Raw genomic sequence first — 15020 nt, forward strand, 5'->3', positions numbered from 1 at the left:
AAAAGTCCCAACGAGTTACAACTTTTCACTCACCTCCAGACACGCCCAAAGATTCGGTCCTCCAACTTTGCAGTCTTGGCACTGGCCCTTGAAACACAAACAAACATAACCAACCAGCTCCAGTGACCAGGCCAGACCGGTGAGACAACGTAAGAATCCCAGACAGACAGCAGCTAAAAAACAGTAACATGATAGAGCAAGGCCTTCTCCAATGACAACATCCTCATTTCTTGGAAAACATCCAGGCCTTGGACATTTAATCATTGTTTCTATTTCAGCGAATGCTATTAGATAAAGATAGTTTAGCTAGCCTAGTTAACGTCTAATAGATAATGATAATGATAGTTTAGCTAGCCTAGTTAACGTCTAATAGATAATGATAGTTTAGCTAGCCTAGTTAACGTCTAATAGATAATGATAAAGATCGTTAACTAGGCTAGTTAACGTCAGGACAGGTGGACTCACATGAGACTTGAGGATGAGTTCTTCCTTGGTGATCTCTCCAACACACTGTAGATGGGGACAGTCACTGCTAGAACACACAGGCATCACTCACCTGCACCTCACCTGTCTGAGGGGGGAGGGGGGGAGAGAAAGAGGTAAACACACAGTCATTGGCATTCAAGCAACAGTGACATTAGTAAGATCAACAAGTAAAAAAGTGCCGATGTGGACAACAATAGACAATCCACTATTGTTCATGTCCTCCTAAACCAGCTTGGACCACAACAGGAAACCTGAAATACTGTTAATGAACCAAGCAAACACCAAGCCGTCCGCCTGCCTGCCTGTCAAACACCAAGCCGTCCGCCTGCCTGCCTGTCAAACACCAAGCCGTCCGCCTGCCTGCCTGTAAAACACCAAGCTGTCCGTCTGCCTGTCAAACACCAAGACGTCCGTCTGCCTGTCAAACACCAAGCCGTCCGCCTGCCTGTCAAACACCAAGACGTCCGTCTGCCTGTCAAACACCAAGCCGTCCGCCTGCCTGCCTGTCAAACACCAAGCCGTCCGCCTGCCTGCCTGTCAAACACCAAGCTGTCTGTCTGTCTGCTTGTCAGCGTTGGAACCGGAGGCTCCAGACAGCATAACTGGTATTTTCCAGGTCTGCTCTGTGTAAGTCGTACCACATAGTAAGCAACCCAAAACAACTTCCTCTTCTCATCTCTCAGAGAGAGATATTATCCGTGGCCCTATGATCTCCCGTTAGTACTAATGGGGCTAGAGGCCTGACAACCTTCATCTCTGACTAGTTGTGAGGACTAAAGAAGAAATATATATTATCCAAATACACATATCATCATATGAGCAGATTAGTTTTGATCAATCATGGAAATAAAATAAAGTGTTGAAAATATTTTGGCTCAACAATTAAAAAAGATTGAGGCCAAGGTATAGAAGAAGCAATATTCCAGTGCATCGATGTGCACCAACCCCTACGGTACAGCATACCCTTAGACGAGGGCTGCATCGATGTGCACCAACCCCTACGGTACAGCATACCCTTAGACGAGGGCTGCATCGATGTGCACCAACCCCTACGGTACAGCATACCCTTAGACGAGGGCTGCATCGATGTGCACCAACCCCTACGGTACAGCATACCCTTAGACGAGGGCTGCATCGATGTGCACCAACCCCTACGGTATAGCATACCCTTAGACGAGGGCTGCATCGATGTGCACCAACCCCTACGGTACAGCATACCCTTAGACGAGGGCTGCATCGATGTGCACCAACCCCTACGGTATAGCATACCCTTAGACGAGGGCTGCATCGATGTGCACCAACCCCTACGGTATAGCATACCCTTAGACGAGGGCTGCATCGATGTGCACCAACCCCTACGGTATAGCATACCCTTAGACGAGGGCTGCATCGATGTGCACCAACCCCTACGGTACAGCATACCCTTAGACGAGGGCTGCATCGATGTGCACCAACCCCTACGGTACAGCATACCCTTAGACGAGGGCTGAATCGATGTGCACCAACCCCTACGGTACAGCATACCCTTAGACGAGGGCTGCATCGATGTGCACCAACCCCTACGGTATAGCATACCCTTAGACGAGGGCTGCATCGATGTGCACCAACCCCTACGGTATAGCATACCCTTAGACGAGGGCTGCATCGATGTGCACCAACCCCTACGGTATAGCATACCCTTAGACGAGGGCTGAATCGATGTACAGCATACCCTTAGACGAGGGCTGAATCGATGTACAGCATACCCTTAGACGAGGGCTGAATCGATGTACAGCATACCCTTAGACGAGGGCTGCATCGATGTGCACCAACCCCTACGGTACAGCATACCCTTAGACGAGGGCTGCATCGATGTGCACCAACCCCTACGGTACAGCATACCCTTAGACGAGGGCTGCATCGATGTGCACCAACCCCTACGGTATAGCATACCCTTAGACGAGGGCTGCATCGATGTGCACCAACCCCTACGGTACAGCATACCCTTAGACGAGGGCTGAATCGATGTGCACCAACCCCTACGGTACAGCATACCCTTAGACGAGGGCTGCATCGATGTGCACCAACCCCTACGGTACAGCATACCCTTAGACGAGGGCTGCATCGATGTGCACCAACCCCTACGGTACAGCATACCCTTAGACGAGGGCTGCATCGATGTGCACCAACCCCTACGGTATAGCATACCCTTAGACGAGGGCTGAATCGATGTACAGCATACCCTTAGACGAGGGCTGAATCGATGTACAGCATACCCTTAGACGAGGGCTGAATCGATGTACAGCATACCCTTAGACGAGGGCTGAATCGATGTACAGCATACCCTTAGACGAGGGCTGATCGATGTACAGCATATCCTTAGACGAGGGCTGAATCGATGTACAGCATACCCTTAGACGAGGGCTGAATCGATGTACAGCATACCCTTAGACGAGGGCTGAATCGATGTACAGCATACCCTTAGACGAGGGCTGAATCGATGTACAGCATACCCTTAGACGAGGGCTGATCGATGTACAGCATACCCTTAGACGAGGGCTGATCGATGTACAGCATACCCTTAGACGAGGGCTGAATCGATGTACAGCATACCCTTAGACGAGGGCTGAATCGATGTACAGCATACCCTTAGACGAGGGCTGAATCGATGTACAGCATACCCTTAGACGAGGGCTGATCGATGTACAGCATATCCTTAGACGAGGGCTGAATCGATGTACAGCATACCCTTAGACGAGGGCTGAATCGATGTACAGCATACCCTTAGACGAGGGCTGAATCGATGTACAGCATACCCTTAGACGAGGGCTGAATCGATGTACAGCATACCCTTAGACGAGGGCTGATCGATGTACAGCATACCCTTAGACGAGGGCTGATCGATGTACAGCATACCCTTAGACGAGGGCTGATCGATGTACAGCATACCCTTAGACGAGGGCTGATCGATGTACAGCATACCCTTAGACGAGGGCTGATCGATGTACAGCATACCCTTAGACGAGGGCTGATCGATGTACAGCATACCCTTAGACGAGGGCTGATCGATGTACAGCATACCCTTAGACGAGGGCTGATCGATGTACAGCATACCCTTAGACGAGGGCTGATCGATGTACAGCATACCCTTAGACGAGGGCTGATCGATGTACAGCATACCCTTAGACGAGGGCTGATCGATGTACAGCATACCCTTAGACGAGGGCTGATCGATGTACAGCATACCCTTAGACGAGGGCTGATCGATGTACAGCATACCCTTAGACGAGGGCTGATCGATGTACAGCATACCCTTAGACGAGGGCTGATCGATGTACAGCATACCCTTAGACGAGGGCTGATCGATGTACAGCATACCCTTAGACGAGGGCTGATCGATGTACAGCATACCCTTAGACGAGGGCTGATCGATGTACAGCATACCCTTAGACGAGGGCTGATCGATGTACAGCATACCCTTAGACGAGGGCTGATCGATGTACAGCATACCCTTAGACGAGGGCTGATCGATGTACAGCATACCCTTAGACGAGGGCTGATCGATGTACAGCATACCCTTAGACGAGGGCTGATCGATGTACAGCATACCCTTAGACGAGGGCTGATCGATGTACAGCATACCCTTAGACGAGGGCTGATCGATGTACAGCATACCCTTAGACGAGGGCTGATCGATGTACAGCATACCCTTAGACGAGGGCTGATCGATGTACAGCATACCCTTAGACGAGGGCTGATCGATGTACAGCATACCCTTAGACGAGGGCTGATCGATGTACAGCATACCCTTAGACGAGGGCTGATCGATGTACAGCATACCCTTAGACTAGGAGGTGTCTGTAATATGGGGTCCTTCTCTCTCAGACAGACAGAGCCTAACAAAGCAAAACAAGAAAACTCATTCATTCATTACTGGTTCAGTCAGACAAGAATTGGAGCAGATTTCATACGCACAAGTACAAAACAAATCCACCTCTACAAGACAACAGTCCACACCTTCACCAGGACCCTGAAGGACGTCACCCTCAACCGTAGTCCCAACACCTCACACAGGAGCAACAGACCAGCGAGACGCCCGGCCCAGACCAGCGAGATCCCATCCCGGAGGACCTGCACCAAAAGGACCAGACCACATCCCCACCCACCTAGACCCCCTCAAACAAACCCTGGCCACACCCTTTATAGGTGATCTGCCTTGCCTCTGGTAGTCCCATCCACCACACTACCAGGTGGGTGGTATAGAGGAGATTGGTTGCCCTCTAGGTTACAGAGAGCTGGTAGTCCCATCCACCACACTACCAGGTGGGTGGTATAGAGGAGATGGACCTACTGGTTGCCCAGGTTACAGATACTGTTGAAGTCGTAAGTTTACATACACTTAGGTTGGAGTCATTAAAACTCATTTTTCAACCACAACAAATTTCTTGTTCACAAACTATAGTTTTGGCAAGTCGGTTAGGACAGCTACTTTGTGCATGACAAGTCATTTTTCCAACAATTGTTTACAGACAGATTATTTCACTTATCACTGTATCACAATTCCAGTGAGTCAGAAGTTTATATACAATCAGTTGACTGTGCCTTTAAACAGCTTTGAAAACTCCAGAAAATGATGTCATGGCTTTAGAAGCTTCTGATAGGCTAATTGACATCATTTGAGTCAATTGGAGGTGTACCTGTGGATGTATTTCAATGTCTACCTTCGAACTCAGTGCCTCTTCGCTTGACATTATAGGAAAATCAAAAGATATGTCAAGACCTCAGAAAGAAATGTAGACCTCCACAAGTCTGGTTCATCCTTGGGAGCAATTTCCAAACGCCCGAAGGTTCCACATTCATCTGTACAAACAATAGTATGCAAGTATAAACACCATGGGACCACGCAGCCATCATACCACTCAGGAAGGAGATGCATTCTGTCTTTGGTGTGAAAAGTGCAAATCAATCCCAGAACAGCAGCAAAGGACCTTGTGAAGATGCTGGAGGAAACAGGTACAAAAGTATCTATATCCACAGTAAAACGAGTCCTATATCAACACAACCTGAAAGGCCACTCAGCAACTGAAAAAGGGTATGCACAGAGAGAAGGAGCAGCTAGCAGAGCCCTGACAGACTGATAAAGGGTATGCACAGAGAAGGAGCAGCTAGCAGAGCCCTGACAGACTGATAAAGGGTATGCACAGAGAGAAGGAGCAGCTAGCAGAGCCCTGACAGACTGATAAAGGGTATGCACAGAGAGAAGGAGCAGCTAGCAGAGCCCTGACAGACTGATAAAGGGTATGCACAGAGAGAAGGAGCAGCTAGCAGAGCCCTGACAGACTGATAAAGGGTATGCATAGAGAGAGAAGGAGCAGCTTGGTGTTTGGCATGGAGAGGTTCCACCAGTTCACACATGGATGAACTGTGGAAGTGCAGTCAGATCACAAGCCTCTAGAGAGCATCATGATAAAGCCTCTCCTCAGCGCACCAAAAAGACTACAACGCATGCTCATGAGACTCCAAAACTACGAGGTCAGTCTCCGATACTTTCCGGGAAAACATGTGGTGCTGGCCGACACCCTGAGCAGGGGCGTACCTCACAGAACAAGACAAGAGGCCCTGTGGAGGTTGAAGTGGAATCAATCAATATGATTCACTACCTGCCTGTGTCAAATGAGAGACTAAAGGCCATCCAGAGAGCCACTGAGCTGGACCGGGAGCTCCAGACACATCCAGAGAGCTGGACCGGGAGCTCCAGACACATCCAGAGAGCCACTGATCTGGACCGGGAGCTCCAGACACATCCAGAGAGCCACTGATCTGGACCGGGAGCTCCAGACACATCCAGAGAGCCACTGATCTGGACCGGGAGCTCCAGACACTGAAACATGTGATCCTGCAGAAGTGGCCTGGAGTGTAATAACATGTACCCTTGGAAGTAGCCATGTATTTTCACAACAGAGATGAGCGAGTCATTGTGCCTGCCGACCTCGGGTCAGAGATAATGCAGAGAATGGCACAATGTGGCACCTGCACTGCATGAGGGTGTGAAACATACGAAAGAGACACCAATAGGGACTGACCTGTCCAAGTTCAACGACAGACACTACATGGCCACAGTTGATTCTCTCTCCAACTTCTGGGAACTGGACCATTTGGAGAACACACAGTCCAAAACAGTCATTAGAAAACTGAAGACATACTTTGCACACTATGGGATACATGACATCCTGTCCTCAGACAATGGTCCCCAGTACTCTTCAGTTCCCAAGTTTCAGCAAGGTTTGGGACTTGAAAACATCGTCTCCAGGATACCTGCAAAGTAATGGGAAAGTGGAATCGGCAGTGAAAACAGCCAAAAGACTGATGGCAAAAGCAAAGAGAGCAGGTTCTGACCCGTACCTGACCCTGCTGGATCACAGGGATACCCTTCACAAGGAACAGACAGCAGCCCTGCCATGGTGCTCATGGGAAGACGTACACAGACACTACTGCTAATGAGTGAAAATCTGCTGGGACCGGTGATGACAAACTGTCAGCTGGAGAAGTTCACAGAAAGACAGCAGAGACGGGCAACGTACTACGACACCTCCGCTGAGGATCTCACAGAGCTGCCAATGGAGATGACAGGGTGAGAGTTCAGCCACTCACAGGACAGAAACAGTGGTGGCAGAGGGCCACAGTAGTCAGACCTGTGGAGCAAAGGTCCTACGACGTGGAGACAGAACAAGGAAATGTCTTCAGGAGGAACAGGAAGAGGAAGAGCAGAGAAATAGAGGAGCATTTCCGCACACAGAGCCAGTAAACAGAGTCAGTAAACAGAGCCAGTAAACAGAGCACCAGCTGGGTGCACAACACAACCATCTCCGCACACAGAGCCAGTAAACAGAGCACCAGCTGGGTGCGGAACACAACCATCTCCGCACACAGAGCCAGTAAACAGAGCACCAGCTGGGTGCGGAACACAACCATCTCCGCACACAGAGCCAGTAAACAGAGCACCAGCTGGGTGCGGAACACAACCATTTCCGCACACAGAGCCAGTAAACAGAGCACCAGCTGGGTGCGGAACACAACCTTATTAGGTGGACGCTGCACCTCAACAAGAAGATCCAGACATCTCAGGTCAAGCCCCTCCTGATGAAATAAACCCTCCCCACACATGGTCTGGTAGGGCCATCCGCAGATCTCAACACCTGAAAGACTGTGTGAATGTACATTTACATTTTAAAAACTAATTCATTTAATGGACAGTCAGATAACAATATTGATGTTACACAGGAAACGGAAACCAAACGTTAATTACCGTCTTCATGTACTGGATGTGATGGTTGACAACATGCATTGGAAAGTTTACTTAACTAGGCAAGTCAGTTAAGAACAAATTCCTATTTTCAATGACGGCCTAGGAAACAGTGGGTTAACTGCCTGTTCAGGGGCAGAACGACAGATTTGTATCTTGTCAGCTCGGGGATTTGGACATGAAACCTTTTGGTTACTAGTCCAACGCTCTAACCACTAGGCTACCCTGCCACCCCAACTTTGATATTACCTTTGACTGTCATGATTACAACACAAAGCATATTGAAACTAAATCTGTTTGGGCTTGTTGAGGTCTACAAAATTATTTGTAATAATGTTCTGTTATTAAGACACCCTCACATCTAACCAAGACAACTCCCAACTCACATGTCTTAATGAGCACTGATGAACAACGAGGCCAGATCAGGTAATTATCCTTCAACAAAACCTCCCTCAAGACGATACCTTCAACAGGCGCTAAGAACAGAGTTGAGACACCTCCTGTACGGTCTTTGATGATAGTTTATCTTCTATGAATGGGCTAGCTACCAACAAACCCCAGCATGTCAAAACAGTTACTAACAATGTGGATGTAATGTATTTAGTGAAGGAAGCTACTATTCGATCATCAAAAAAGGCCCACGGGGCGGACATCACATGCAGATCAGTCGGTGCGACACTCACTGCTAAGAGGCTAACGGGCAGATGGCCCTTATGATATTAACTAGTTAGGAGCCATCTGCCCGTTAGCCTCTTGGCTGTGATATTAACTAGTTAGCCAAGAGGCTAACGGGCAGATGGCCCCTGTGATATTAACTAGTTAGCCAAGAGGCTAACGGGCAGATGGCCCCTGTGATATTAACTAGTTAGCCAAGAGGCTAACGGGCTGATGGCCCCTGTGATATTAACTAGTTAGCCAAGAGGCTAAACCGGTCGATATTAAATATGTTTTCGGGTCCAATTCAATTCTGATGTGTGAGAATCAAGAAAAGTTCTCGGATCAAATCGTGCTAGCTAAACAATAGTTGTATTGATGGGAACAGAATAGATGGATTGAGCTGTCATGCTAACATTAGCTAGCTAGCTAGTCACTCTAATAAAACAGCTACTTCTTCTCTTTTGCAGCATGAAACAAACCCGGAAAATAACCTCTTGGCTCTCACCTGCACTTTATGAAGTTACAGTTCAAAGGAACTGATCTTGAAAGTTAAACACGGCAATTAAATATGTATCTATCTGTGACATTATTTCAAACGGTAATGCTTTGGAAAATGTCACAGTTCCCGTTTGACCGTAAAGCAAAAAAAACTTCCAGGTTGAAGATCCGCCTTTTGACACAACGGCCGTTTTCCGGTGGTGTGTGAACCGGGTGTCGCTGCGCCACCTGGCGGTCAACAGTGGAATAACCTCAATCTGATTCTGCACAATCCCAGCCCAAAGCGTCCCCCACTGACCAATAAACAGCCTAGTGGTTAGAGTGTAGAGGTGGCAGGTAGCCTAGTGGTTAGAGCGTTGGGGCAGTGACCGAGAGGTTGCTAAATTGAATCCCTGAGCTGACATGGTGAAAATATGTTTTTCTGCTTTGGGGATGACCAGTGAAATATACCTGCTGGAGCGCGTGCTAAGGGTGGGTGTTGCTATGGTGACCAGTGAGCTGCGATAAGGCCTCCCATCCACCTGACAGCTGTGGTATATCAAGAATCTGATTTAATGATCATGCTGTTTAACAGGTGCACCTTGTGCTGGGGACAGTACAGTTCCACTAAAATGTGCAGCTGTCACAAACGTCACAGGATGTGAAGGAGCAGCAATTGGCATATTGACTGCAAGAATGTCCACCAGAGCGGTTGCCAGAGAATTAATTAATGTTAATTTCTCTACCATAAGCCTCCTCCATGGCAGCACGTCCAACCGGCCTCACATGTAACCATCCCATCCCAGGAACTCCACATCAGGCTTCTTCACCTGCGGGATTGTCTTACACCAGCCTCTCGGACAGCCGATGAAACAGATTTTGCAGAACCAAATTATTTCTACATAAAGTGTTGTGTTATGGTATGTGCAGGCATAAGCTACAGACAATGAACACAATTGCTTTTTATTATTGATGGCAATTTAAATGCACAGCGATAACAACATGGCGAAATCCTGAGGCCCGTTGTTGTGCCATTCATAGGCAACCATCACCTCATGTTTCAGCATGATAATGCACTGCCCAGTGTCATAACGATCTGTACACAATTCCTGGAAGCTGAAAATGTCCCAGGTCTTTCATAGCCTGCGCACTCACCAGACATGTCACCCATTGAGCATGTTTAGGATGGGTATCGACAGCATGTCTCAGTTCCTGAAAATATTCAGCAACTCCACCTGATCAACTCTATTCAGGGGGTGTCGTGCTGCACAAGGCAAATGTTTTTTAATCCAGGCCCCTACCTTGTGACCAACAGATGCATCACTATTCTCAGTCCTGTTTATTCCATAAAATAGGGCCTAATACATTTTTCAATTGACTGATTACCTTGTGTAAATCTAAAAAAATGAACGTATTTATATTTTGGTTCAGTGTAGTTAAACACCATCTGCTCACAACGGTCAATCCGGATGTAAAGATGGATATGCAAATGCTGCCAAATGTTTTTATTCATTTACAAGGTCCCACAAAAATCACCCTGTTATCACGCATTTGGGTATTACAAAATGCTCTCATCCTACATTAGACTATTCTCAATTGAATAATGTATTAATATGTCAAATTAGTTGATATTTATAATGGCCGATTTTTCAGATGGCCAGGTGAAGGAGATGACTTATTCCGTACGCACTCCAATAGCGGATGGAGGCCACTTACCTGCCGGTTCGTCTTTTATTCATGCGGGGTCGGCTAGATATTTCACTCCACACGTTAACCACCGTTTGAGGAGCACGCAGCCTTCTGCTGTGCGACAGGTGATATTACACCCAAACGTTGGGCTCTCCAACGTTGTTCTTGCAGTTCTTACATTTGGGAAACAGAGTGAAATCTTTCCGGGAACATCGAGAGAAACATGTTTCTACAATTAAACATTTTATTTAACTGTTGCCAGCCCCTCACTGGTGAAAGGAATTAAGGACAGAGGTGATTGAAACGCAGTGGTGACAGATTCTGTAGCTCAAATGGTCATATTAGCCTATCCATTAAGAAAACTTTTTTTAAATCAATCCTATCACGAGGCTATACAAAATCAAATAAATTGACTAATTGTAGGCCAACTGAAGTTATTTCATTTGAGTATAGGCTAGACGAATGATGTACCAGAGAAAACAAATACGTTTTTTTGTTTCATGTTTTTCTGCGTGTGTAATAAACCATAGCTGTATGAAAGCACATTCATAAAAAAATATTTTAAAAGATCAGGCTATTGTTTCCGGATTGAGCTCACATATATAGTGTAAATCGGAAATGTACATACCCTTGGACTCGATTTTCAACCACTCCAAAACTATAGTTTAACGAAACTTGTGGCAAGTCAGTTAGGACATCTACTTTTTGCGTGACAAGTCATTTTTCCAACAATTGTTTACAGATTATTTCACTTATAATTCACTTATTCACAATTCCTGTGGGTCAGAAGTTAACATACACTAAATTGACTGTGCCTTTAAACAGCTCGGAAAATTCCAGAAAATGATGTCATGGCTTTAGAAGCTTCTGATTGGCTAATTGACATCAATTGGAGGTGTACCTGTATTTCAAGGCCTACCTTCAAACTCAGTGCCTCTTTGCTTGACATCATGGGAAAATCTAAAGAAATCAGCCAAGACCTCAGAATAAAAAATTGTAGACCGCCACACCATTGGGAGCAATTTCCAAACGCCTGAGGTACCTCTTTCATCTGCACAAACAATAGTACGCAAGTATAAACACCGTGGGACCATGCAGCCGTCATACCGCTCAGGAAGGAGACGTTCTGTCTCCTAGAGATGAACGTACTTGTGTGAAAAGTGAATATCAATCCCAGAACAACAGCAAAATGACCTTGAGAAGATGCTGGAGGAAACAGGTACAAAAGTATCTATATCCACAGTAAAACAAGTCATATCTCGACAACCTAAAAGGCAACTCAGTAAGGAAGAAGCCACTGCTCCAAAACCACAACAACAAAAAGCCAGACTACAGTTTGCAAATGCATATGGGGACAAAGATGATTTTTGGAGAAATGTCCTCTGGTCTGATGAAACTGTTTGCCCATAATGACCATTGTTATGTTTGGAGGAAAAAGGGGTAGGCTTGCAAGCTGAAGACCACCATCCCAACCGTGAAGCACGGGGGTGGCAGCATCATGTTGTGGCGGTGCTTTGCTGCAGGAGGGACTGGTGCACTTCACAAAAGAGATGGCGTCATGAGGCAGGAAAATTATGTGGATATATTGAAGCAACATCTCAAGACATCAGTCAGGAAGTTAAAGCTTGGTCGCAAATGGGTCTTCCAAATGGACAACGTCCCCAAGCATACTTTCAAAGTTGTGGCAAGATGGCTTAAGGACAACAAAGTCAAGGTATTAGAGTGGCCATCACAAAGCCCTGACCTCAATCCTATAGAAAATTTGTGGGCAGAATTGAAAAAGCGTGTGTGAGCAAGGAGGCCTACAAACCTGACTCAGTTACACCAGCTCTGTCAGGAGGAATGGGCCAAAATTCACCCAACTTGTGGGAAGCTTGTGGAAGGCTACCCGAAACGTTTGACCCGAGTTAAACAATTTAAAGGCAATGCTGCCAAATACTAATTGAGTGTATGTAAAACTTCTGACCCACTGGGAATGTGATGAAATAAAATTCACTACTATTATTCTATTCTCACTACTATTATTCTATTATTCTACTATTATTCTGACTTTGATTTCTCAAAGTGGTAAAAAGTCCTAACTGACCTAAAACAGGGAATTGTTACTAGGATTAAATGTCAGGAATTATGAGAAACTGAGTTTAAATGTATTTGGCTAAAGTGTATGTAAACTTCCGACTTCAACATAATCCACACATAAAACAGTCAACCGAATCGTTTCTAGTCTCCTCCTTCCAGGCCTTTTTATGGCGATTGGTAACTAACTTTCATCATAAGGTGTATTAACACAACCGACCTCAGTTCCTCTTCCACGTGGGTATAACCAATGAGATGGCAAGTAGGTATAAGCTTCTAAAAGCCAATGAGGACATGCAGCATGTTCTGCGCCACAAATATAATACTTTTATTTTAGCACCTGGCAATGCAGACGCTCGTTGGCACGCGCAAGCAAGGATTTAAAAATATATACACCACTGTTCAAAATGTAGAGGTCACTTAGAAATGTCCTTGTTTTTGAAAGAAAAGCACATTTCTGTCCATTAAAATAACATCAAATTGATCAGATATACAGTGTAGAGATCGTTAATGTTGTAAATGACTATTGCAGGTGGAAACGGCTGATTATTAATGGAATATCTACATAGGCGTACAGAGGCCCATTATCAGCAACCATCACTCCTGTGTTCCAATGGCACGTTGTGTTATCTAATATAAAGTTTATAATTTTAAAAGGCTAATTGATAATTAGAAAACACTTTTTCAATTATGTTAGCACAGCTGAAAACTTGTGCTGATTAAATTAGCATTACAACTGGACTAGTTTAGTATCTGGAGCATCGGCATTTGTGGGTTCGATTGCAGGCTCTCGTCAGTTGTTCTTGTTCTGAGAAATGAAGGCTATTCCATGTGACAAAATGGCCAAGAAACTGAATATCTCCAACGCTGTGTACTACTCTCTTCACAGAACAGAGCAAACTGGCTCTAACCAGAATAGAAAGAGTGGGATGCCCCCGGTGCACAACTGAGCAAGAGGACAAGAACATTAGTGTCTAGTTTGAGAAACAGACGCCTCACAAGTCCTCAACTGGCAGCTTCATTAAATAGTACCCGCAAAACACCAGTCTCAACGTCAACAGTGAAGAGGCGACTCCGGGATGCTGGTCTTCTAGGCAGAGTTGCAAAGAAAAAGCCATCTCAGACTGGCCAATAAAAAGAAAAGATTAAGATGTGCAATTGGACGATTGGGGGGGGGGGGGGGGGGGGGGGGAAAGTGTTATAACCAGAGGTTACCTTGACTCAACGGTCACGTGGAATTTTACTGTGGTCATGCCAACAGCCCTAACCACAACACCGCCTTCCCCATAGCAACCATGTAAAACTACTGATATAGTCTCTCTGAAACACATCCTGGTCCTCCGGGCTTGTCACATCCTTCTCAGGGGTGTCCAACCGCTCCTTAAAACGCAACAGCCTAGCCAACGCTATCATTCGGTGGAGTGGAAGCCGATGCCAAGGGCATGCTAAATGTAGGCTTCATCTTGTTGGCCAGTTGGAAACTCCACCTCCTAGTAGTGGAGGGAGTCTGGGAGAAATTTGGATAGGCATCATGGAGCTCTTCTCATAGCAAGAAAACAGCCAAAGTGCTTTGCAATATCAGGTTGTGCTCTCCTAGGGCGGGTTTAATCAAGTTAACCCTATTGCCTAACCACATCTTTATGCCTAAGGTCAGTAGGACTGGGGCAGGTACAGCCAACTAGCCGAGAGCTTCACTCAACTACACGGAAAGAACGAGAGATGTACACGAGCGGCCGGGCACCTCTCTCGTCAACGGTTGTCACATTGGATAGTGGATGCTATTATACCATCTTTTAATACCAAGGAGTCACAGCCTCTGAGCAGCTACCTCTTGGGCACTGTTCAAAAGGCATCCATCACCTAGCAGGAGATTTGTAATGCGGCGACAAGCGTCCCCTCTTACTGTCATGAGGTGACTGGAAGTCACAGCACCTTCCCAGGCTCACACGGTTCTGTCGTGGCCTCTGAGGCGTTGTCTGGAGACCATTGGTCGGCGTGTGCCTGCGATCAGGGAGTTTCACACACACATGTGAATCGTTGAAACAAGTAACTGAAAGAGAACATAACCCTGTTTCTCCTCGCGAGAGGAAAGATGAGTATATATTAACTTCTCTCCAACAGACATTTGTGATTTAAATCTTACGAGTTTACAGGATGTTCCCGTATCACTCATAAAAATGAGATAACTGGGGTCATGTAAAATAGACAAGTTGACTGTTGATAAGGACTTAGTCTAACGGATGTGTGTGATTGGCTAATAGTTTTTATTGAGGTGAGTGATAAGTCGACTGAGCCCAAAGAGGTTTGAAGATATTAGTCTTCCTGGAACACTGGGGGGGGGGACCGGGTTGGA

General features: G+C 46.3%; 1 protein-coding gene across 2 annotated transcripts in view; it reads right to left on the bottom strand.

The window, feature by feature from the left end:
- The window catches only part of LOC109879708 (ubiquitin carboxyl-terminal hydrolase 33), a 78181-nt gene extending 69128 nt beyond the window's left edge, over positions 1–9053 (bottom strand). For both annotated transcript variants that reach the window (XR_004205843.1, XM_031807133.1), the window contains exons 1-3: positions 8931–9053; positions 466–571; positions 34–87 (exon numbers count right to left, since the gene is read on the bottom strand). Coding sequence is in view for 1 of the 2 variants with exons in the window: in XM_031807133.1 (XP_031662993.1) it covers positions 34–87; positions 466–549 (138 nt within the window). In the remaining variant the exon portion in view is untranslated. The remainder of the gene's footprint in view (positions 1–33; positions 88–465; positions 572–8930) is intronic.
- Between the last annotated feature and the right edge of the window lie 5967 nt (positions 9054–15020).

The sequence above is a fragment of the Oncorhynchus kisutch genome, linkage group LG27, assembly GCF_002021735.2.
Source record: "Oncorhynchus kisutch isolate 150728-3 linkage group LG27, Okis_V2, whole genome shotgun sequence".
NCBI classification, from domain to species: domain Eukaryota; kingdom Metazoa; phylum Chordata; class Actinopteri; order Salmoniformes; family Salmonidae; genus Oncorhynchus; species Oncorhynchus kisutch.